We start from the raw sequence: 26,900 nt of genomic DNA on the forward strand, positions 1-26,900 counted from the left end.
TTGAAATTCAAGGCACTGGATGCTGAAGGAAAAATACACAGTGTTATTTGAGGAGGCAGTGCACTACCACACCATTTTCATTTCTGACAAACGAGATTGTACTTGTGAAGGTACTTGGAAAAGTTAAAAAAACAAAGACAAAAACTCTGTTAGTCATCTTGATCATAACAGAATTAACATACCTTTATTTTTACCATTTTCTTTTTTTAGTAAGGTATCATTGATATACGCTCTTGTGAAGATTTCACAAGAAAAACAATGTGGTTATTACATCCACCCTTATTATCGAGTCACCCGCCATACTGCATTGCAGTCACTGTCCATCAGTGTAGTAAGATGCCACAGAGTCCCTATTTGTCTTCTCCTAACTACACTGTCTTCCCTATGACACCCCCCACACACATGTGCACCAATCATGATACCCCACAATCCCCTTCACCCTCCCTCCACGCCAGCCCTCCCCATCCCCTCCCCTTTGATAACCACTAGTCCCTTCATTGGGTCTGTGAGTCTGCTGCTATTTTGTTCCTTCAGTTTTGCTTCATTGTTATACTCCACAAATAAGGGAAATCATTTGGTATTTGTCTTTCTCTGCCTGACTTATTTCACTGAGCATAGTACCCTCTAACTCCATCCATGTTGTTGCAAATGGTAGGATTTTTTCTTTCTTATGGCTGAATAGTATTCCATTGTGTATATGTACCACATATTCTTTACCCATTCATCTACTGATGGACACTTAGGTTTCTTCCATATCTTGGCTATTGTAAATACTGCTGTGATAAACAAGAGGTGAATATGTCTTTTTGAATCTGAGAAGTTGTTTTCTTCAGGAATTTCTTCTAAATTCCTAGGAGTGGAGTTCCTGGGTCAAATGCTATTTCTATTTTTAGTCTCTTGAGGAACCTCAATATTGCTTTCCACAATGGTTGAACTAGTTTACATTGCTACCAACCATATAGGAGGGTTCCCCTTTCTCTGCATCCTCACCAGCATTTGTTGATCCTAGTCTTTTCTATGTTGGCCATCCTAACTTTTGTAAGGTGATAATCTCATTGTGGTTGTAATTTGTATTTCACTCATAATTAGTGATGTGGAGCATCTATTAATATGTCTGTTGGCCATCTGAATTTCTTCTTTGGAGAATTGTGTCTTCATATCCTCTGCCCATTTTTTAATAGGGTTATTTGATTTTTGGATGTTGAGACATGTCAGTTCTTATATATTTTGGATATTAATCCCTTGTTGGATATATCATTTAAAAATATATTCTCCCATACTGTAGGATGCCTTTTTGTTCTACTGATGGTGTCCTTTCTGTACAAAGACTTTTTAGCATGATGTAGTCCTATTTTTTCAGTTTTTGATTTTGTTTCCCTTGTCCAAGGAGATGTGTTCAGGGAAAAGTTGCTTATGTTAATATTCAAGAGATTTTTGCCCATGTTTTCTTCTAAGAGTTTTATGGTTTCATGACTTATATTCAGATCTTTGATCCATTTTGAGTTTGTTTTTGTGTATGGGGTTAGACAATAATCCAGTTTCATTCTCTTGCATGTAGCTGTCCAGTTTTGCCAACACCAGCTATTGAATAGGCTGTCATTTCCCCATTATCTATCCATGGCTCTTTTATTGTATATTAATTGACCATATATGCTTGGGTTTATATCTGGGCTCTCTAGTCTAGTCCATTGATCTATGGGTCTGTTCTTGTGCCAGGCTACATTCTAGAGAATGTCATGTAAAATTTTATCATTTTTTAAAATTCAGTAAAAGCAACTGTATGTGTTATATGCAAAGCACTACACTTACATAACAGAATATGTAGGTGGGGCATGTATACTGATACCATTCAATAAAACACTAAAGTTAGGGGATCAAATAGTTTCCTAAGATCTCAGAATATCCTGTCCTTCCAATTTCACTGCATCATACTGCTGACTTTAAGATAACATGAAATATACATCTGGAGTATTTTGCAATTCTCTTCCAAAAATATGCAGTATTTTATATGATAGTATTTTTAAGTGATAGTATTTTGTACAAATTTGGCCATAAACAACAGTAGATCCCATTTGAAAAGGATTAATCACTGGGAACATATTTTACCTCACACAACACAAAGCTTAGTGTCAATAAATCTGAAGGGTCTAAGATTTTACTCTTACCTGTAGGCTAAAAAATGAGCCTATAACAGTTTCATGAGTACTCATGCACACAGGCCTCTGAGGCACACAAGAAAAGCTTATTGCCACAGTACAACCAGAGTATTAGCTTTTGCACTGGTTCCATGAGTCCTATCACCACAGGGAGACTCAAAGGGCCAGGTGATGCCTACCCATAAATTAGCTGAATTATACAGGAGAGGAGGTCTAAGCTTAGCAAATCAGAATCTTTTTTTAAGGCACTGTAAGCTTACATAAACTTTGTCTTTGGAGGTAAACATTATCTTTATCATACTGAAAAGTAAACAAACCATCTTTTTGTTGCAAATGGGAGTGCTACCTTTATCTTCCAAGCTTGTTCACTAAATACAAACACCCTCGGAAAGGCAATTAGCAACATTTCTGCAGGATGTGCAGAAATGAGAGAGACCCATGCAAAATTGTCTCTCAATGCCCCAGCTACAGGTTGATTCCAGAGTTTTTTTCACAGTTCATGGATCCAGGGGCTCAGTATTTTTGTTCTCTCTTATCCTTAGCAAGTTGGAGATGTTTCTACTCATGTTTACAAGATGTTTGCAGCAGTTTCATGGTATCATATTGAGATATGGCCGTATCTAGTGAAAAAGAGGGATGTTTCTATTTTTATATCTCCTTTATTAGTGAAGCCACACTGATAGATTTACCTACTTGTTCTTTGGTTAGGGTTGGTCACACTTTCATGCCTAATCAATGAATACTAAGGGGTATGAGACCTAACATAACTCTGCCCCTTTATTTTCTTTTCTGAGCCATGTGAGGGTGAATATTCAGACAAATGGAGTTCTGCAGCAAAGAAATAGTCAGATGGGGCAACCAACTGAAACTGCCAGGCTTCAGGATTCCAGGAACATTTCTACTTCTCTGTTATAGCAATTTTAAACATTTCTTTTGCAGCACAGAGATGGAAAGTGGTCTTTCTCCTCCACATAGAATAACAGAGTATGAGCAGTTGCAAAGTCTTTACATTTTGGGAAAACCGTAACTGTAGAGATAAGTGGGACACATGGCTTTGTCCTATTATCTGAGAGTTTGTGATTCATATTCAACTTAAAAGGTTGTACTTGAGGTTTCCCTCCTTTTAACTCTGAGGACTAGAGACAATGAGCATCAGCTTTATTATCCCTTTAAAGAACACTTCTCAGGCCTCCATTCTGAAGTGTTTCTTCTTATTTATAACTTGAGAAAAATATGAGTAGGACTGCTCTTAAAAATCAAATTTCCTTATATTCTCTTGAGAGCTTATCATTATCTTCTTCATCAAAAAGTCATCTCTTGAATTACCAGAGAGCCAATTAGCATGATTCTGAGAGCAATTTATATTTGAAATGGTCTCTAAATATGTATTTGATGGAAGGGAAATGAAAAATATCCATTTGATTAATTTAATTACTAAAGGTGAAACTCCAAAAAAGAAAATACTTTCCTTCCACTAGATTGGCTCTTCTTTTTCCCTAGGTGAAATTTTTGTATCCAAGAGCTCTTAAATAGGCACCCTGATGTGATATAATAAGATCTTATAAAACTGGGTTACTAAGTATTTCTAGAAACCTAAAGAAGATTCTTTAGTCTTTTAACTGGTGGGGCCTCAATTGAATATAATAAAGGTCTTTTTTATTGTTTGAAAGAATATGTTCTCATCTCCCTTCCTTAGGAGAAGTAATTACATAAAGTGTTCCACCTAGTTCTAAAAATCTGATTTGAATTATGTCACAGTTTCTAAACAGAGGACTTTTCAGTCTTTGATCTCCTACTCAAATGTTTCTTTAGCTGATTTTTGTTAGATTTTTTTTTCATCAGGATTGTACCTTCTGTCAAAAATTCAGAAAATAAATGTTGTCCTACTTTATACATACACCTGTCTACTTTGTAGAAGGGGCAAAATAGAGCCCTAACCCAGGGCTTTCCCCTTAGAATAAATTGCCAGGGAGCACATCATGTAGTATAATTTTGAAGTGGGGTTCAGAAAGCACCAGTTGGCTTTTATTACTGTGTGACATTGGAAAAGTTGCTTAACTGCTCTGGGATTGTTATTTCCTTACTGTGAAGTTCAGGTATTGGATTAAATGCTTTCTAAGAATCATCATTCTATAAGGTGATTCATCTCAAGAGCTGTGAGATTTTGTTATTCTGACTAATTTTATAGGGCTCTAGTCAGGATGTTTTCTAGACATGAGGAAATGCCTATAGTTCCTGAAAAATTTTATTTTATACATGTTTTAAAGATTCAATTCCATGGTTTTTGCTCAGTGTTTTCTTCTGCATTTGTGAGAAACAAACACTGAGCTTCATGGATCTTTGTTTTTCTAATTCCCAGACTATCTATTACAGCCTTTTTGTCTTATTGAATACATTGTTCTTATAGAAATGAAAGGTTGAAGTAAAAGAGTAAGTTGGAGTAAAAGAGAAATTTCTACCATGGGCAATAATGTCCTTTTCTTTTGAATTTGTGCTGTAGGCATCAGTGAAAGTTATATTAGAATAATGATAATTAAGCAGGGGTAGTGTATACTGCTGGTCACTCCAAATTCTCTTTGGGAATTAGGTGGAGTCCAAATAAAAGTAAACAAGATATATTTTATACAATAGCTGAAACACATTGGTTTTATAATCTCACCAAAATTGAGTAAGATGTAGGTATGCCAGGGTGAATATGGTAGTGCCACAGAAGATATTGAAGTTTCATCTGTAGGTTTTTACAGTGTTAAGCCCTGATGGTTGGCTTTTCTTTTTGTAATGTAGGTGCCTGACTTAAGCTTTGATTGCCCAGGTGTTCCCTTCAAAGATGGTTTTCTGGAATAAACACATTGCCAGCCACAGACTAGGTAAAGAATCCACCAACACCGACCCCGGGAAAGGTTCTTTGTTTTAGAGATAATGGTTGATCGCTGACTATTTGGGCCACATGTTTTTCTCTTTGCGTATGTATTTTTAATTCACGCTCTTAAGTTTTAAATTCACCAATAAAGAGTGAATCCGCAGAACTCTAGACCCCAACCATTAATCCCAACAAAATCAGAACCCCAGGCCTGAATGTTCTCTCTCTCTCTTTTTACCAACAATATCATGGTATGGCCCCAGGTGTGCCATGTAATTTCCAAGACGTGTAAGTAATAAACCTTTTTTTCCCCCACAGTTCCCTAATGGTTACTGTGGAGGTCATCTTGTAATCGTAAGAACTACAAGGGCTGGTTGAGCCACAACACTCATTATTCATAGGCTGACAAACACAGAACAGTTTTATCCTGCTAATAATTTTGTGGGTATTATTCTAAAAATAACCTGGTGTTACAAGATTGTGATCTACTGGAACTCCAGCCATCACACATAACTATTAGACAGAAAAGTAAAACACCCAAGTGGGGAAATGGGTCCTCTTTAAGCTTATTTAAAGCCTTCTCTAAAGAATTTTTTTCACAGCACAATTCGAAATTAGATTTATATTTCATTCACTTCCCTAATGAAGTATAGGCTGGGAAGTAATGACCTGTTTATTTATATATATGCATAAAATGTATATAATATATACAACATATTAATTATATATACTATATATTAACCTCATTATATTCCTTTGCCAAATAAAACTAAACAGAATTCTCTTACTAAAAAGGAAGAGATATACATACATAACTTCTACTAGAGATTTTTCAAAATGTAAAAATCTTAATTTCATAAAACATTAGCATTTCTAGAAACATTCTTTGTAACACAGTTTTGGAAACATTGGTCTAGACAATCTCTTTTAGACATGTAATAGCATGTCATTGTTAACAAATTACTCAAGGAGTAAATTTCATATTCCTTTGGATTTGATATTCTTTTATTCCATTAGATTAAAAACTGCCTTTTTAGTTCAGATAGTTTTTGTGTGTTCCCCTCACTTTGATTTTGTGTGTTGATGAAGCATTTTGTCTAGGATGATAATAATCCTTTCCCTTTAGAGACATTTTCTAGAAATTTATCATTTTTATTCCAAAGGACCAAAGTCTGCGAGCACCTGGAATAAAGCATGGGTCAGCTATATTCTCATGCTAGATGATCAACTTGGCACTTCTGCCCATCTTACTGTGTAGACATTGGACATCTGTTGTTGGCTATGAATCCACTGGAAAAAAGAATGTTGTATGCTGTATTTTAGCCACTGTATAGAGCCAGACTTTTTGAACAATGCAGATAAAAACCAATCATTTTGTCCCATGACTGAACCTAACAATCTCTGGAATACTACAATTCACTATCAACTGATGACAAAGCTGCCTGCTTTAGAAGGGAAGGAACATCTGCAGCATAAAGATGCTGCATTGGAATACAGGCTGCATGTTCTGCAAAGATCCTGGCTCTGCTGCCAAGAGTTCCAAGGTTCAAATCCTGGCTCAGGCACAGACTAACTGGAAAATCTCAGGCAAAGAACTTTACCTCTCTGAGGCTGAATTTCCATCTCTGAAAGGATCATCAAAGCAATTTGCAGAGTAATTTTGAAAAAAATATATGAAGTATTGAGCATAGTTCTTGATACCTGAGTCCCTCCATAATTGTTTTCCTTCTTGTCTTCCTCCTTCTGCTCCTCATCCTTCTCCTCGTTTTTATATATATATATTTTTAGTAGTAGTAGAAATATTAGTGTTTTAGTAGTAATAGTAATAGTAGTAGTTGGTTGAAAATATGTTTAGTTCTATTCTTCAGAAATTTCTATGTACAGGCATTTTTTTTCTAGAAATTCATATACCTACATTTCACACTGTAAATGTATTCCTTATTTTCAGAATACTCATGATATCAATAAAATTTTGTGTCTTTTTTAAAACAATGAGGAAATTGAGGCAATTTAACTTCATAAAGGAAAAGAGACAGCATCTCCTCATGTGATTGCCTACTGTAGTCTATAATTTCCAATACCTGATTCCTGCACAAAGTGCTAAATTCATCATTATCACTTTCCCTCTCATTTATTATGTTCCAAACCACACTGCTTTTATTTTTCTTGTTCAAGCCTCCATGCCTCTACTCATGCTACCCCCCCCCGACACCCTTTTTTTTACCTCCTTCTAACTCTCCCTCTCCTTTTCCCTATCCTTCTGGAATGTTCTTTCCCCAATATTCTACATGGCAGCCCTTGCACCAAAACTTGTCACTTCAGAAAGACTTCCCCAAACCATCCTGAATTAAAGAAACTGACCCTATTTACATTACCATTTTCATTTAGCTTTATAACATTTGTAACCATCTGAAATTTTAAAATATATTTATTTATTCACCTATTTGTATTTGTGTCTCCTTATTAGCAGGCATGCAGCAAGATAGGTGGGACTTCGTCCATCATAGTCAGTACATCTGGTACCTGGAATACCAGCCACATGGAAAGTGCTCTGTGTATGAGTAAACCAATTAGTGCAAAGTAAACATTTATTAAACATGAAGGAAGGGACTTGCCAGCTATTGTTTACTCTTTAACCCTCCCATAATTCTTTTATATGGAATATCTCTTTATATATTTTATTATATACAAATAATGATCCCAGCAGGAGAAGTTAAAGCATGATTACACTAAGGAGAACCCCTCATGTGAATCATTGTTATTGGTGTTTGTAGTAATCAGAAAATCCCTAATCAGCATGGCTCTTACTCTACTGTTGGGAATAAGCCTGCCTTAGTTTAGAATGTAATCAGTCAATCAGGATGAGTGTGTGTCGCGAGAGGAATATTTTATACCAGTAGAAGCCTAGGTACCAATTCCTGAGCTGCCAAGTTTCTGAAAATGTTCAGCAAGGTCTTTTTCCCTTAGCGTAAGGGGTTGTATGGCTAATATGTAGGGAAATTATTTTCATGCTTAAGTACTGCAACAAGAGACATGCAAAACACATTAGGCTTCATAAGAAAAAAGTTTCAAGTGGCTATTATTCCTAATTTTCAGGTGAAAAAATCAAGAGATATTTACGTTTAAGATATTTAAGATTAAGACAAGTTTAAGTAATATGTCTCAGCTCAGTAATTAGCTGAGCTAGGACATGACCTATGTTTTCCTGAAACGTCTCTGTTACACCTCCTCTTGGATACTTATTTCATTGAGTTTATTTTGAAGGAAACCTCTCTGCCATCTTTCTGCCCATTCAAAATTGGACATTTAGACCTCTCTTCAGCCTCTACTTTCATTGGATCTCAAGATCAGAAGGGAAATTGTCTTCTTTATAACCAAGCTGGAGACTGATGATTGCCACACTTCACTGTACCATACTACAGTGAAGTACTATCAAGTTTATCTTTGCTTACCTACTCTTGTGAAATGCAATCCTATTCAAACTAGGTGAGAAATAAGAAATGCTAGTATCACTTACCGTGGCTCAATAGTAAAATGGAAGGATCAGAATTTTAACCTTAGAGGTATTTAAATAAAATCCTGCAAATCTATTCCTCAATGACTGGGTCCTATCTTTTCATCTTTTAGACAGAAAGATGCATTTTCAACCCATAGAAAACAGAAAAATGTAAGGTATATTCATACATAAAAGAATTGTTCCTTTGTACAAAGCAGATTTAACACTTCTCTCTTGACTATGAGGTTAACTACATTTTTTTATGATTCCATAAACATTGGACTTATGATGGTACTTTTTTAGTGGTGGAAATGAAGAAAATAGAGATATTTAAATTCACTCTCCTTTTTAAAACTTACTCTCCTTGCCGAGGCTATGTGGGAGGGGAAAAAAAGCCTTCCATATGATAGAAAAAAGATGCTTGGTAGGGATTTGGTGCTGTCAACTTACATAACTGTTGTGTAAAATGACACAGCCAAACTTTCACATCCTTCAACATAAGGGATAAGAGGAGATCCATTTAACAATCAGACTATGAGAGTTATGTGACTAGTGAGGAGTTCCAAAACCTATAGACAGAATTAGGTGGAGAGCTCTGGGTCCCATCAATGTAATGCTAACATACTTAAACATATGCTCCCTAGGGTATTTAGCAGGCACAAGATGAATTCTGCCTGAAACAAAACAAACAAAAGAGAAGTAACTGTAAGTCTCCACACTGTAGCACTATAAAAACGATCTGGTATTTATAACATACATCAGGGAGTCTTTCGTGCTCAACATCTGTTCAGTTGATTGGCAGCCTCAATTTATTGATCATTTGTTAAGTTTATAGTAAACCTATAAACCCATTATGTGGAGCAGTGCCTGAGATTCTAAACCAAGTATCTTATTTCTGAAGGGAGGTGTTACTCCTGGATGACTTATGACTTTATAATTAGGAAGGCAGAGAAAGTGAGTATGAGTTTCTAGCACTATGCTGTCACTTTCTCCTCAATTTCTAAGAGAAGTGAATGAAATCTCAGCAATTTTGAGAATCCAACTCTTCCAGGGTGATAATTATAATAACAAATGTGTCTCTAGAGACCTGGAGTCAGATTTCTTGTGTTTTAAGTGAGCTCCAGTGTCATTGATTTGTTTCTACTGTATCTAGAAATCTAAATCATATACTTTTCTCTTTTTTTCAATATTGTCTTATAAAAAATTTTACAGAAGACAGACATACTAACTAAAAAATCAAATTACATGGAAAGGATAAAATAAAAAGATTTCTGTGGGCAGTTTTATGCTTAGCATTTCAGATGTATATTTTATCTTGTTTATATGTATTTTGCAAAACAGGAATCATACTACTTAGATATTTGCTTTTTGATGCAACAATACATTGCAAGAATCTTTTTGCATCAATGGGTAAAAATGTACTTCATTTTCTAAAAACACTACGTAATTTCATAATGGTAATATACCAAAATGAACTCAACCATTCCCCTGTTTGGGGACATTAAATATGCCTCTAGTTTCAGACATTTACAGATGATTCTATAATAAACCTCAGTCTACAGATACTTTTCCATATTTGCACCAAAACATCTATAGAATGGATTCCTAGGAGTAGGATTACTGACTTAAGTTTGGTATGTATTTATCATTTGATATATACTAACAGATAGATAATTTTATTTTCAACAATCCAGAAGAACATTAAGTTCTATCAATTCCTTTAAAAGGTTTTATCAGTCTGTTAACCATAATATCATATTGTTTTAATTTGCAATTCCCTGCAGTTGAATATCTGCTCCCATGTTTCTATTAGTGGAATCTCCTTAGTGTGTACCATTTCATCCTTTGTATGCATTTTTCTGTGAGTTGTCTGTTTTTTGTTATTGATTTATTTGATTTATAGGCTTTTTCACCAGGAATCCAGTTTTTTATTTACAGCTGGAGGTGCAAGTCTAATTATAATGGGTCTTTTTCGTTTGTCTTTATTTTAGTGTATAATTCATAATCCTAGTTCATGTGTTAAATAATCAATTACTTCACACTGATTTGGAATACCACCTTTTCATGTGAGATTTCTCAGGTATGCATGAGTCAGTTTCTGGGTTCTTCATTGTTTTTTAAGTGGTACAAGTCTTTCTGAGTCAGAGCTGTTGAGTTTATTTACTGTAGTCTCTTCATGTATGTTTTTATATCTGATGAAATGATCACTATGCCTGGATTTTTTCCCCAAAAATATTTTTGGTGATTTTGTCAAATGTAGTCCTTCTGAAGAACTTTGGAATTGACTTAACCAGTTCTAAAAGTAATCTAATTAGGTTATTCAGTACATTTGTAAAGATTTTGTATGAAATAAATTCTGGGAACTCTTAAGGCAGTGATAGGTATAGATATGAATTCTGCAAATGGGCATGAGGAAGTGGAACTATAAGCCTGAGCATGTGTGTCCATAAATAGAGCATGCTGTTAAGTCAGGAGATCTCCAAGTTGGTATTTGGCTTTGGAAACTAGATAGAAAAAATGGTGTGTACAAAAGGTGGTTACTGAGGCCTCCTAAGTAAAAATGGCATTAACGTAACTACTTGATATTGTGGAGGAGTCATTGTTTTAAAGGTTTTACATAAGGCTTTCTTTTTCCATGATATTTGATGTGCTGAGCTCTGAAGACTATACTTCTCTATATGTCTTAATCAATTGTTTCAAAAAAGGTTTTTTTTTTTGCAGCTTTAGAGTAAGCATAATATTTCAAAGGGAAAGAATGATAAAATTGGGGACTACAATTTCAAATCTTACCAACTTTCTCCATCTGTGCACATACATTATAATAGAGAAACTACTATACAAATTAAGTAACTTTAGCCCTAAAATGCTTTTTCTTTTTTATTCTTGCATTGTCCTGGTGCCTCACAAATTCTTCTCTAGAAAGGTTATAGCCCATCTTCTATTTTTGTTCTTTATTTTATTCTGTTCTTATATATATTTTGAGTGAAATTACACATTGATTTTAGGAAATGTGAAGAAAGGAGGTCACATTTTGTGATGGATGTTTTTCCCAGAATTTATGGGGCTTTCCATGGGCATATATATGGGAGACGGATGCTACTCCGTCTGTGAACAGGGCTTGTGTTTGCATTCTCCTTCAGACGTTGACAAAGGCTTTCTGAACCTTGACTGACCTTCCCAGCCATGTTCTTCCAAAGCCACAAGGCAATTCTCCTGAATTTGCTGACTTGCTTGGGAGCCTGACAAAAATTTCTCCAGGCACTGAAATCATGATTTAAACATATGGCTGTCAGGCTAACTTAAGACAATTCAATCCCTGAAATAGCTAGTTTTCCTAGAGGTATCAAGTGTCTCAAGGTTACCCAAAGAGTAACTATATCGTATTTTAACATGGCTCACATAGCTAATAATAAAGGATAAAGACAAAATATGTCTAGTTCAGTTGTTTTTCAAACACTGTTTTTAACTTCTGGCTTTATTCTACTTTGATAGTTTAGGAAAGCATACTTTTGACTCAAATCACTCTATATAAAGAATTTTAAGCCAAAAAATATTTTGTATGATTTTCAATTCAATAATAGTTGATGTTTGTCTTTAATTTGAAGTTCAAAACGTTGAAATGATTCACTTGGTTTATCATAGAATGAACTTCCCTATTGAAATATTCCCACACAAATAAATAAGTATTAAAGCATGGCATAAAAATGAATCTCCACAAGAGTTTTCCCTGATCTTTTCTTTATCTAGTAAAAGTTCCTTCACAATTTCAGAATTTAATGAATCCATAATAAGTGGTTTATCTTTCAGTGTTCCCTTCTAGAACTTCTGAACTGCTTCCTGCTTCAGCAATATCTACTCCAGTAAAAGAATAAGGCATCGGAAGAGTAGGTAATTTTCTTTAACCTCTTATTTATTCATTAATTTTTGTCCCACTTACTTTGTATTCTGTTTTATCTGATTTCAATGTTAAGCCATCCTATATTTACATTAACATACATGGTTTTATTGGCAAAATAGTTGAATAGAAGTTGGATGGAGAGAATATTTTTCATCTCCTGTCGTGGGGTTATGGTTGAGTCTTGCAGTTGCTTTGGCCTTAAGCATTTTATGTCTTATGCCTTAACCCCTGCTGAGTTATATTTCTCTGGAAAAATGAATCCACTTTCCTTGCAAAAGACAAAGCTTCCTTGCTTCAGGTTATAGCTATATGATTAAAAAACCCAAAAGGTCAATGTGGCATTTGATAAATTTTGGCTGAGTGAGTTGGTTCAACTGCAAAGCCTTAGCTTAATTAGTTGCATGTATTAACAATTTAATTTCGATATTTGAAAAACCAAGCAATGTTCTAAGAAAAGTTACATGTTATCACAGATTGTGACAGTGTAAAGACTGTGTTAATAATAGCTATAGCTACCAATTGTTTAAAATATTTTAATGTATTAAGTACTTTGCAGGTATTATCACATGACTATTCCTTGTAAAATGAAGTTATTGGTACTCTAGTACAAATAAACTGAAGTTCAGAGAAGTGGCCAAACAGTAAGTACTTGACAGAGAAAGAAAATGTCTGACTTCAAATTCCATTTTCTTACGTATGTTGTTCTGCTTGCTTATACTAAACATTTACAAAAAGTTCAATTTATAAGAATTACATTTCTTATGATTGCAAATATTTGTGATAAAAAACATTTTTATCAATCTCTCATAACATTTCTATTCCCAAGCTATGTGGAAGAGACTTACCTTCATTTACCTTATAATCATGAATTTTTGGAAGCTACAATGTCTTTGCATATGCTGAAACCCAGGCTCTGCTTTATAAGCCATGTGTCTTTGGGAAAGTCCCTTATTCTTTTTGAACTTAGGTTCTCTATCTGTAAATAGCATTATTGTGAGAATGCAATTGCAAAGATTATGTGGTGGAAAAAAACCAGTTCACTGTCTGGTGTATTTTAGCTATTAAGTAGGAAATTTCTTTCATGGGGGAAAGGAATAGTATTTGGAGTTCATTCTCTTATCTCCTTAAGTGAAATTTAAGAATGGTCTACTTTATGTCGAAATTCTAACACTGAATGTAAATAGGGACAAACCGTAATCCCACTCAGTTGCTTTCAGAATTGCACTTTACATCTTTCGAAGGCAATAATGTGCTATCATCTTTATAAGCAGTTGAAGTGTAGAACAAGTAAATATATCTTCATTTGTCATCTTGATTCTTTATGTTAAGGTGGTTATTGGACTATATCGTTTCTGATGTTGGATACTTTTACTCCTCCAGAACAATGCTTTCAGTAGGCCAAATCTCCCGTTTTCATGGAGGACAGTTTACATTTCTGAGATTTGCTTGGGCTTATTGTTTTATAAATATACTCAAAAGTTATTATTACACATCTTTAAAACATTTTAGTTCTTCTCTACCCCTGTCCAAAGTCATATATGTAATAAAACAGGAGGTTTTAAAATTTCTCTAAGATAAAGCTTGGTGACTGTTATAAGCAAACTTGGAAATGGATTAGGTTAAGAGATTCTTCAGTTATAAATTGCGGTAAAAAATACCTAATTGTTTCTATTTTCTACATTTAAGATGAAGACATTAGTTATGTTTGAATACATTTACAGACAACTGTTGTATAAAATGCATCATATCTACAAACTTGTTTTCGTTTCATCCACAGAGCACAACTATTGTAAATATCAAGAATTGGGAGCTGTTGAACAGATGGAGCATTAGTGTCTTAATTCTTGATCTTTGTTCTAGTAAATCCTTCCATTTCATATCATTTCTACAAATCCTATGGCCATTCAGGGCATGATGAATGATTTTTTAAATGCTGCTTTAATGTTTGTGTCACTTTTAGTGTTTTATAATTTCAAACTAATATGCAAATGCAACTGCCCAACAGGATAATGAAACCACATTAAAAGCCTCAGATATTCTAAATGAGGCATATTCCTGATCTTGCCAGAAGACTGCATAAAGTAAACGTAGTTTCTTGATACTGACATGTTTATTGTTTTTTTTCAATTATTTCTGATAAGTAATCTCTCTAAATTGATTCTGAAACTCAGATATTTATTTTTCCTTTCTGCATGCTACTTAATAAATGATCTTGATTGAATATCTATTCACTATGTTCACCTAAAGAAAGAAAAATAGGGGTAAATAAACATTCTAATGGTTTAAAGGAATTCATGCAGAGACTATGTATATGCATACACACACTTAAAATTTACTGACAGAAACACATATACCTCCTGAATGCCTTAATTTTGCCATAAAAATAGAGAATTCATTTTTCCACAATCATGTAGGATATAGCATTTAAAATATCTAGCCTATAATTGTGACAGCATTTTAATAAGATATGCTCATTTTCTTACCCCCCTGCTTATTTACATTACAATGTTCACATTGTCAAAAGAATCTAAAGAGTCTAAACTCCTTCTTCAAAGTATCAAAAATTATTGATATTTATTTGGTATTTTAAAATAAATATTTTTTTTCAGCTGATCTTATCATCAGTTCTTTTAACTCTAAATCAATCTGCATTTTCCTGCTTGGATAAATGTGTTCAACATCTGTGAAAAGAAAAGACTTTGAAAGAAAATGGGTGAATTTAAGTTGCTGATAAACTGAAAATTGCCATGGAAGAAAATTGGGTAGTGTCCTACTTACATGACCATTAAATAGAGTCTAGTTTTCATATGTGTGTGTGTGTGTGTATTTTCTTGATAGGTACTAGTTGGGTCCATTTTAAATCTTATGGAAAAATACTGTTGTGAAATGTCATTCTTGGGGAGTCTATGACTGACTATAAAAGTTGCTGTTGAAACACATGCTGTGGTTGGCTCTATCTTGGAGCATTTTCCCCTAAAATCTTTCTGGTTTGGAGTATATGTAAAATACTCTAGGCCTAAGGCAGGTGTAGTAAGAGAAAGTTTCAGAAACCATAGAAATGAGAATGTGGGCCTATGATTAAGATGGTATATCAGCTAACTTGTAATATTTTGTCTCATAACAATTTTATGTTTCAATTAAACTTACGCAAAGTGTGTATAATATAACCAGTATTATGACTTACATCAACTTGCTGTAGAGAATGCATTAAAATGCTTGAAAAATAGTGAATTTGTGTTGAGATGGGAGAGAAGGAAATTGTCATTCACTGGATGCCTATTAGGTGTTATACAAGAGGACTTTGTGATTCACATTTCTTCTCCCACATTATGCCACCTTGTTTTAAAACTTTACTTCATTGTTTAACACTTTAATATAATTTAACATTATCTCAATTAAAACATTACCTCATTTTAACTTCATAAAATGAAGTTCAGAAAAGTTAAGCAATGTACTAGAGGTCACACAGCTATTAGGTGTCAGTGATTTCAGATATATACCCATGTATGTATGAGTGTTTACTAGACTTGCTAACCTGGGTTCCACTCCTACAAAGATCACAGGAAAAATTATGTAATCTCTGCGATCTGCCAAAGTGGTTAGGGTAAACAATTCCAAGTCCCTTTGGAGTGCCAAACAATTATGACAAATATAAGAATATTTTGGTTTTGGTTTTACTGTACTTACCATGTCCCTCACTATGCTAAGATGTAAAACTAGCCTTTCAGCCTGGGATAAAGAATTGGTCTGAGTAACCCAGATGATAAAAGTATCTAAGTTAAAGTACAGACATTACTCTATTACTTACTTAAATCACTGTTCTTTTCTTTTTATCAACTAAACTATTATTTCAATACCAATTACAAAAGAAGTTATACCCCTCTGGATGTGCTAGGGTAGTTCATTAACGAGATGGTCTGTATAGTATACAAGGAAATTAGAGGAGGGAACTAGGTTAGTGAGTCTAAATATTCCATAAAAATATCCATGTATACATACATAAATGTATGTGAATCATGTTTAACTGCAACCTGTATATTTAATATTGCAGATTGATAACCATGTCCCACAGTATGTTAACATAATTGAAATATACTTTTAATGCATATATCTGAGACATGCAAACATGTTTTAAAAGACCACGTTGTTCCAGATTTAAGCTGAAGCTTATTTGATATTTTATTATTTTTACATGTCTCTTCCTCCTCACCCCAAATTATTTTGTAAATGATAAAAAGCCACACTGAATTAATGAGAACACTCTGGCTATTTTTTTTCTCATTCGGTTCACATTTAGTTGGAGAAAGTAAAAACATTTCTGTTGAAAAGAACCAGTACCACTTCTTCAATTAGGTCAGGGCTTCCTGCCATTTAAAATTGACAGAGAAAGCAGAATGTACCAGACTGCCACATGGAAATAGAGCTCTTAGGCCTCCCCAGGATGCATGGTCCTAGGTTTGACCTTAAATCCCTCTGTCCAGTGCTAGTGACTGTTCGGAGGTCCTTTGTGACTAGCTCATAAGACAGAAAGAAAATAGCAGAAAACTCTGAAATCCTGAAGTAAACCTGAAACTATGTTACAGTTGGATGCACTAGAATATTACAAGAAAAAATCTTGTCATGAATAAATATGTTTAAAAAAAACTCAGAAGTAGGTTTTATGACTGATATTAAGTGGCCAAACAGATATAAAATGAATAAAACATATTTTAACATGAGCTCACAACCACATTGTAAGGAAAAAAGTAACAGAGAAGTGTGGTTAAGAAAATAAGCTTTGAAATCAGGAGGTCTGGGTTTGCCTTCTAGCATGAACACACTCACTGTGTGACCTTGTGCAAACCTCTCACTCTCTTTAACCCATAATTTATTGAATGATTTGTAAGACAGGGATATTAAGACCATCTCTCACAGCCATATTTTGAGAATTAAATTGAATTATTTATCCAAACTGATTAGCACATTACTTGAAACCAAGCAAACTTCAAGATATTGAGCATCATGGTTATTATTATTTCAAGAACTTACTTCAACCAGATGCACACACACTTTGAAGGGATTTATTCCCTTCACTGAAAGAAAAACTAGAATGTCAACAATTATCTGAAAGGTTCAGTGTAATAAGACAATATTAATTATTTCCTTGCTATTAATTTCCTATATTTTATTCCCTTGTGTTATGTGCATATGTTAATGACACCTTAGATGGGAAATAATAAAAATGTTCATAATTTAGAGTTACAATCACTGTTTTTGGAGTAAATTATTTTAAGCACCCATAATTTATTTATCAAAAATATACATGTCCACAAATAAATTACATATATATATATAATCTAGCAAAAAATACCTTGTGAGTATTGTGGTATTTTAAGTAGAGAATCATAATGTGGACATTTCCTTATGTGTGCTATAATTTTAAGATAAACCAAATATTTATAGAACTTTATTTGTTTAAAAATTTACATGCTGTATAATTATGTCCTGTTGGATAGTCACATAACACATTTAGTCTGAAGCAAGAAGTGATTGACATTGTTCTCAGAGATTACTGTTCAAATGATAAAGGTTTAGTTACTGCTTGGAAAAACCACCATCAGGATGCTTTGGTTGTATGTCATTCGATGTAGATTTATAAAGTTTTTCTCAATTTGTAGAGGAGAGTAAGAGGAGCTCTGACAAGTTGACCAGGAGGAAAAAAAAAAGAGTAAAAGATCATAGTTTTAGGACTATCAGTCTTTGTTGAATCAAAACAAAACTATGGAATTGCATTATATATTGTTATGTAATAAAATAATGTTTCTAATGGTTAACCCAAAGTTTCAAAACCTTACTAAACTTAGTTTTATTCTCAGAATTGCTTAATAAATAAGTGAATCAATGAATAAGAAAATAAATAAGAATTGTGTAATGTCACAAAGGGGAGCTATGATGTTTCTTAAGTGGATATCTTTAAGAATACACTGACATTTGTTATGTCTGAATAGAACAGGCAACTACCACCAGGAAACAGGGGGTACCATAAGATCTTCAAATCTCTCTTCCTTGAAGATTTATTTCTACAATCATTTCCCAATAACACTTCCCTTTCAAAACTAAGAAGTTAACCAAACCCAACTCTGAATGTGGTCTTCAATTTTATATTCCTTATCATTTCTAGCACCTGTCTTAAATTTTAATCATCTAAGCTTATTGTATTACAGCACAAGGTCGCAGAAATCTTGCAGATGCAAACCCATGAGTGGTATGGATTGGCCATTTAGGTTTTTTTTTCTTCCCTTGGCCAAGCTCCGCCCCTATCCCAACCGTGTCCCCTGCTACAAGTCCCTGGAGAAAATGGCTAGGGAGCTCGCTAAAGTTCTGCTCTCACTTACCAGAAGCATTACATGGAAGCATCCTGTCTTTTTTGCACCTCCTACCCAGTCTGAGCGAAAGTGCTGAACGGACAGCTCCCATGGCTTCAGGTCAATTCAGTAAGCGCTCCCAGGAAGGCAGCACCCATCCACTTTCTCTCTGCCCTGAACACCCATTCACAAAATCTGAGAAGAAAACTACAGTCCCTGATTCCTTGGAAATTAGTTAGACTGACGTCGAAACACACCCTCCTTCCCTAAGTGTATATTCGTGGGTGGAGAGCCATCAGGAAAGGTAACGAAAGGGCAAAGGAAAAAAGTAGAAGAGGGTTATGTTTTTACTTCTAAGAATATTTTTGTTAATTTCTCTTTGTCTCCCATTTTCTTAATCCCGAGAATGAGGGAGTTCGGGGCAAAGGAATCATTCCGGAAATGGAGATATGACCCTCAAACCTAGAAATGATCTGGGTGATTTATTTAAAGTTAAATACTTCTCGTCCTGGGAACCCAGAGCAATTCATATTCAAAGGAGCCTGTGTTTTCTCCATTAGAACATAAACAGTTACCTCCAAAGATTAAAATCCCGGTGCTGGAGCCCGTTCTTGCTGTCCTCTAAGCTACCGCCTAAGGTGGGGTGGAAAGCGCTCACAACCTGTGAAGGTGCGGAGGATTCTCTAAACCGGGGGCCGAGTCCCTACTGGCCAGAACTCTTCCCTGCCATCCTTCACCATTCGTGACTCTGCAAGACACAGGGACTCAGACGTGTTTGTGTGGGAGTGCGTGCGAGCGAGACAGGCGAGAGGAGAGTGCGCTCTCCGCACGTGTAACCCTGCATCTTTCACAGCTTGTATTCATTCATATGCATTCAGTGGTTAGATGTTTGATCAAAGGTGGAATAGTTATACCGATCAGTTGTATTTTTAATGGGCAACCTTAAAATAAGAGTGTTCATAAATTGAAAGTGTAAAAGATTCTGAGTATAGCCTGTGTTTCTAACCCTTTCTACCCTTCCCCCATTTAACTCCCCCCCGCCCCCACCAAAAAAAGGAAAGCTTGCAGCAGATTGTGGAAGGATTTGAGTCTGCAGCTAGAGAGAAGGGGATTAGGGCCAGAGCGGTGCAAGTTAAATTGTGCTGCATATAAAAAATGGGCGGATTGGTCTCGAGATCCAGAGGCTGGTACCACCTTCCTTTCTAAAATAAAATCTCTCTGGCATGAAGTCACCGCCTATTTCACATCCGGTTTGCCCTGGGACGTATTACTACTGCCTTGGTAAAGAGAAATCTTTTGTTGTATAGCTGCAGATTGGATATTGGGAAGCAAATTTGGGTGTGAAATCTTCAGCGAAGGAGCACGCAGAGTCCATGATGGCTCAGACCGAGTGAGTGCGAGGCAGCGCGAGGACGCCCCTCCGCTCCCGGCGCGCCGGACTCGCGGACGACTCGCGCCGGCTCCAGGCTCTCCACGAATTTCTCTCGCAGACTTTTCCCGGGTCTTGAGCGATCCTGTGCCCAGAGGGGGCCCGAGGTAAGTGCGGCTTCGGACCGCAACACATTAGGCTTTGAACGTGGCTTTTCCTAGCTGGAGAGACAAAAATGCTGAACAAAAAGGAGAAGGAGGGAACAGGACAAGAGCCTGATCCTATAGCAGGTACAACGAATGTTTTTCTTTCAGGGTGAAAACCGCAACCGTAGAGGAACATTATTTTTTTTTCGGCCTCTTTTTTTCCTTTCCCCCTTTCTTCGGCAGAATAGCGTTTATTTTGTGGGGTGGATGGTGACATGGTGTGGTCTTTTTTTTTTTTTTTTTTTGCAAGAGGGAGCTGAGATGAGGTGGGGAGGGGCATTGGGGGCATCCTCTAAAGTTAAGATGCTGGGACAGCAAACCTGTCTCAGTGTTCCATCTAGGGAAGGCACTCTAATTCTGGCTGCAGAAATGCCTCTTTTCAGTGCACACTGCTGAAATGCCCTCTGGTGTAGGGGTCTCTCCCACTCTGAACATGAAAAACTCAACTTATTTGATATGGGTGGCACGGGATGTGGGTGTTTGGTGGGGGGATGTTGAAGATGGAAAGGGGTAAGGAGGTGGCTTAGCGTTTCTTGTGAAGTAGTATGTTTGTATATGCAAGAAACTTTCTTCCTCAACAACTCAAGTGCCATGATATATTTGTTTTTCTCTTTTGGAAATGTCAGAGGAGGACAAAAAGCTATGGTACCTTGCCTTAGGGGTTTTGTTTTGTTTCATTTACCCCTTCAGGAATTACCCCCCTTTTTTTATAAAGACCAACAAAATTCCTTCATAACAGATGTTGAAGATTAATAATAGGGTGAGTTATAATTGTACAGTTTAGATGCAATATTTTAACATGATATTTAATATGTATCCAATATCATCCAACATTTATTATCCTATTCAACTTGTCTATGTCAAAAACAGTCATTAAATTAAGTAAAAAGTATGAAGCTCAGAGTTCCTATCTCTAAATATAGACCATTTCACTCTAAACACATTAATTATGTTTCATTGCTTACATGCCTGTTTGTAATGGTTTTACTGATATAAATGATTCCCAAGAGAGTGGAAAGAATTGGTGTAGATGTATTTAAAGGCATACCACATTAAACTATAGAGTATTTAATGAAAAATATGCTTTAAAAGACTAGCAATCTATTAATCACTGACCCTACTAAGGAGTATAGATTCAAGGAAGTACTAACAAACAACTGAACATCTCTCATATTATGACTGCAATTAATTATATCACATTAAAAAAAGTGGTACCATATCTGCTTCTTAACCAGGTAGTGCATTAATTTTTAAAAATTGACTCCACAAACATGACAGTTTTTTAAAAATTTCCTAAGCTTTCCATACTTCTGCATTCTTCCAGCATCCCACTACCTAGTCTAAATTCAACAATCAGATGGTGATTGATTGTACTTTATCTAAGAGGAGGGAAAAGATTCCCTTATTCATGCAAAGCAAAGCACTTCAGCTTCCAACTGTTTAAGAGGCAACATTTTCTAGCAGCAACCTGGTAGAATTTGAGAGGGCTTCAAAGATATATGTGGGCAGGTTTGTGTGCATTTGTGTGGTGTGGTTTGTATGTGTGAGAGAGATTAGCACATGGCTTGACTATAAAGTGTGTCCTTTAGCCTCCCAGAAGCATTAGTGAGCATATTTAACAAGGCAATCACAGACAGAGAATATAAGCATGACTCTGGCATTCAACAGTGTGTTCCTTTTTTTTTTTAAATATCAATACAGTTGCTTCTAAATCAAGGTACATCCAGAATTCGAAGATGAATTCAGTCATCAAAGCATATTAACCTATCCCATTTCAGCCCCTAAACATCTCCCTTTTACAGACACCAGCTTAAAAATGTTAATGCACAATTCGATTGTGGGAACTCAAATCAAAAAGGTCAAAATTTTCAGATGATAAACAACAAGAAAAGAGTAATTCCAACTATATTGGAAATATAAAACCTAGAGGAAAAAAACAACAACTCAGAGCTTTTATGTTGAGCAATATTGTTACCTGAAAGCATTTTAACTTGTATTCCTTTACAGGAGAATTTAAGACACGGGTAGATTTCTGAATGGAAAAATGGAAGGGAAAGTGGAGAATGGATGGTCCAGGTTTCTACTGCTTCCAATGAGGTGTCATATCCCAGTGAGGTCATTTCCTGACTTCAAAACGTTCATCTGAACTGCCTCAGTCAGCCCTAGTGGTTATAACCTGATGTTTCTTGCAAGAGACATTGATCTCTACTTGTTCTACTTTTCAGCTGCACAAGCCCGCGATGAAGAAAAGTCCGGGTCTCTCTGACTACCTTTGGGCCTGGACCCTCCTTCTGAGCACATTGACTGGAAGAAGGTGGGGACACTATTTTAAAACTGCTTGAGAATTTCTGTAACTTTTCATTTATTCTTTCAGGGGGAAGATAATTGTCCTTGGATGAGTTCATGACTAAGGGAATTCAAAAACTTAAGTGCAATAAAATTCCAGCTAAGAATAAAGAAGAGCAGTATGAGAAAATAATCATCTTATTTGCATTTCAGTTAGAATACACTTAACACACTATTGTTAAGAAATGCATTAATTCAACTATTCAATCTTAAATTGAACTTTTCACTGTTCAGTTGTAACTGAACAGAACATGTGGTTTCCTAATTCATAGAAAAAGTTACTCCAATTGATCTCCTTGTACTGTGTGAGTTGATTTTCTAAGAAGAAAATTTCTAGTCAACTGTAAAGATCATAAAGTATCCTGTAACTATATGAAAGTAGAAAGTTTAAAATAGTATCTGTAGTTTGAAAGTCGTAAGTCTCTAAAAATGCATGTGTATACTATGTTTTGAAACCATTATTTCAATAACAAATAGAGGTAGAATACACCAGATATTTGAGAACATTAGATAAAACTGAACATCTCTTTAAGTGCAAATACCTTAGAGACAAGTTATAAGAAAAATTTAATAATATGGTTAACTACACTTACAATAGTTGCTAATGATTCAATCAATCATATAAACATATTAAAGTAGCAACAATATAAATGACCAAATATTTCTGATTTATCTTTATTTGCTTTTATATTTTTTGCATAGCCTACTCCTCTGGCCCATAAGCCTTAGATATATTATAAAAACCTAAGATTCTTCAAAATGAAATGGAAAAGGAACCCTTGTGAGTTAAGGCAAAGACCCATAAGCCTTAGATATATTATAAAAACCTAAGATTCTTCAAAATGAAATGGAAAAGGAACCCTTGTGAGTTAAGGCAAAGACATGGAATAGTCTGGAAAGATATGAATTTAGGATTTTTTTGAAATTGAGAAGTTGTCTGTTTTTGTTTTTTGCTCTTGTATGTGATAAATAATAACTGCCAGAAGAACAAGAAATGTATTATTGCCAGATACTCTTAATTCAAGGAGTTAAATGTTCTTCACTGCGTTTGAAAAATTATATGAAGTGTTACTATTGTAATGACCTGTAGATGGAGATAGTGCACAGTGTTTTATTATATAGTGGTTCATATGGAATCAGTCAGGTACTGTAACTGACATTTCTCTTCAAATTATATATGCAGTTTAGGAAACATTACTTTGGTTTAAGTATTTAATAGCAGTAAATAATCTTGATCTTGATCTTAGAGTTATTTTCTGACAATTACAATTGGACATAAGAAATTAGAAGTAAAGATGAAGAATAACCTGATTAGAAAATCACATAAAAGAAAGATTACCATTCCAGTAGGGATAGCAGAACTGGTTTTCTGGGAAAAAGGGAAAAATCTATTTTGGCATTTTTTTCTCCAATGCAAACAATTGGTGAAAACAACATTTATAAGATAAAGCCAAGGGAAAAAAGAATTTCCTGAATTTAACGTTAGCTGTAAAAACAGGGGTGAAGCAGGTAAAGGTGATAGTCAGCACCATATTCTGGAGTCAGGTTAACAGTCTCATTGCGTTATATCGTGTCACCTCGTCTCATCTTTTCCCCCTTCTTATTTTATTGCTTTCTTCCTTAGACTATTTGATCAGGCCCTCCTCACAAATTAAGGTGTGCTAGCATTTTTTTTCCACCTTCATCAAGATGACCTTCCAATATCCTTGAAAGATACATGCTTTTGAGACAAGTTCTTATAAATAATTGTATTCAGAAAACTGTTTTAGCTTTACTGCTGTCATCTGTTAATGGGACATCTTGGAAGACTAGAGCTTATTCAAAATTTGACTTAAAAAACTAATAAGATGTTTAGTTTTGCCAAAGGAGAGTAAATCCTCCATCTGCATGTTATTAAGGTTGAATAAAGAAAAATGAAAAATTATTTGGTGAGGTGCATTTCGTATATTGAATATTACAAATAGCTTTTAGTTATAATACTGTTAAAATTTTATTAGAGAAATGGCCATGGAATTTTGCTGACATAAAATTAATAAACAATAGTTTATTTTTGAAATACTTTAATTATACTTCTTGCTCCCGTCAAATAAATTAATGTTGTTTTCAAATGTTACTATTTTTCTCAGATTTATCAGTAACATAAACACGCAGTAGTGAAGCCAAAAACATATTAAATAGAAAGTACAAAAGTGATATTTTTGTGATAGTTTCTTAGTTTACACTCTATATTCATTTTTTTTTTACTCAAGATCAGAGCTATTATTATATATCAGTCAGTGTGATCCATCCTAAGATGGAAAGTTCTTCTCTGAAATTATTTTGGAGGTGTTATCCTAATCATTACATAAAACATAATTCAAGGAACGTAGATAATAATGTGATTGATGTAAGAAATAACACAATATTTGAACTGCAGTTGCTACGTGTTTGAAACTCAAAGACTACTAATGGTATGGAGTAAAAACTATACCTTCAACTAGAAAAATTAAAATAAAAACAATTAATATAGAAGAATGGAAATTAAAGTTTTAGACTGAAGGTTGAGGAAAACTGGGTTCTAGTTCAAGATCTTACAAATAGTTCTGTTTTCTTATGCAACAGAAAACACTACAGTTTAGTAAACCATATATTAAGAATATTAGACCTTATCTTTTTCAAGGTATCTTTTACTTCTAAGACCAGAAATGGCAATAACTCAATTATTAGAGGTTTGAATGACAAATTATAAAAATTGATTCATAAACTTTAAGGAGGATGGAAATTGCACACTAATGTAAAAATATAGTTATCCTAAAAATAAGTTTTGTCTTATTCTCATCAAAATGTCCCAAAAGGGGATATAAAAAAACAAAATGTACACACACACACACACACACACACACACACACACATATGTATTTAAGAACTGGATGAAGGATAGGATGTTGGTAAGTGATATCTTAGAATTATGCTTCATGTTAAATGAAAATATAACTATTAATTATTTTGGTGATCATACAAACATACACTTTTTTTCAGGGAGGGAAATTTTCCCAAATTTTTTTTCCTGGCATGCATTTATATTCTTGCTTGCCCAGAGAAAACATCTATTATAGCATTGTATACGTGCTGAGAATCATACATGTAAAGAGACAACTCATTTCCTGTAATTTTCTTCCCATAGTTAGAAATATTATAAAGAGCTTATAATCTATAAGAAAAAATAAGAGAAAACAGTGAGAATTTAAAAATGACAGTGAAAAAAATTTTACCAGGAGGAATCTTCAAATCAAGATTCTATAAAAAGGAAGGAAGGTAGAAAAATCTAGGGAAGGCTTTACTTGTAAAAGTGTTTAAGTAGAAATGTACAATTTAGATATTGCTTCCTTTTATCCTTTCTTCAGCTATGGACAACCCTCACTACAAGATGAACTTAAAGACAATACCACCGTCTTCACTAGGATTTTGGATCGACTCCTAGATGGTTATGACAATCGCCTGAGACCGGGATTGGGAGGTAGGTTGCACTATTATTTTTTATTTCAGAGAACAATATTAAACCTTTACCATTAAAGCCTTGCTTTCTCTCTGAATGGTAAAGTAATCCAATGGCAGCATGTAGTGTAATGACTAATCCTATATTTAATAGGCTGCTCAGTTTAATTTATCATGATAGTTTGATGCATGTACGTATATGCAGTAAAGGGCATATACAAACTTCCCATAATGACATAAAAGAAATGCTACATTTACTTAATAATCATAATTACATCTGAATAATGATTTGGTTATACAGGGTAATAGTCTCCCTTCCATCCCAAAGACTGAATCTATTGCTCTAAACATTTATTTTGGGATATTACATATTGATCCACTATTTTTCATTAGATTACCACCACCTTTAGGATAAAAGGTGAATAAGATAGATGGTAGTGTTTTTTGAACCATGCATTTTAACTTAAACCCTAATTTTCTGTAATAAAAATATGTGTTTTTGTATAACAATTAGTTGCTTGTACTAATCAATTTCTACTTAGGAAGCAGGTAGCACTTAATGATATATTTATAACAATAAGTAAATAGTAAAAAGTAAAATAGACATTACACACTTTAGCCCTTGAATAAGATAATCAACCCATCTTATTCAAACAAATGACTAATGAAGCCAAAACAAAATATTGGTCTCTGAGTAAACCAGTGAAGCAAGGAAATAAATTAGTGTTCAAAGTCACACAGGAAACCAAGA

General features: G+C 34.6%; 1 protein-coding gene across 2 annotated transcripts in view; it reads left to right on the top strand.

The window, feature by feature from the left end:
• The first annotated feature begins 19,814 nt into the window (after positions 1–19,814).
• The window catches only part of GABRA1 (gamma-aminobutyric acid type A receptor subunit alpha1), a 54,334-nt gene continuing 47,248 nt past the window's right edge, over positions 19,815–26,900 (top strand). Inside the window, exons 1-3 of one of the 2 annotated variants that reach the window (XM_017678340.3) lie at positions 19,815–20,290; positions 22,555–22,643; positions 26,059–26,171. In XM_017678340.3, the coding sequence (XP_017533829.1) occupies positions 22,570–22,643; positions 26,059–26,171 (187 nt within the window). In that variant the 5' untranslated portion in view covers positions 19,815–20,290; positions 22,555–22,569. The other variant, XM_037025193.2, reaches the window with a different exon arrangement.

The sequence above is a fragment of the Manis javanica genome, chromosome 1, assembly GCF_040802235.1.
Source record: "Manis javanica isolate MJ-LG chromosome 1, MJ_LKY, whole genome shotgun sequence".
Classification (NCBI taxonomy): domain Eukaryota; kingdom Metazoa; phylum Chordata; class Mammalia; order Pholidota; family Manidae; genus Manis; species Manis javanica.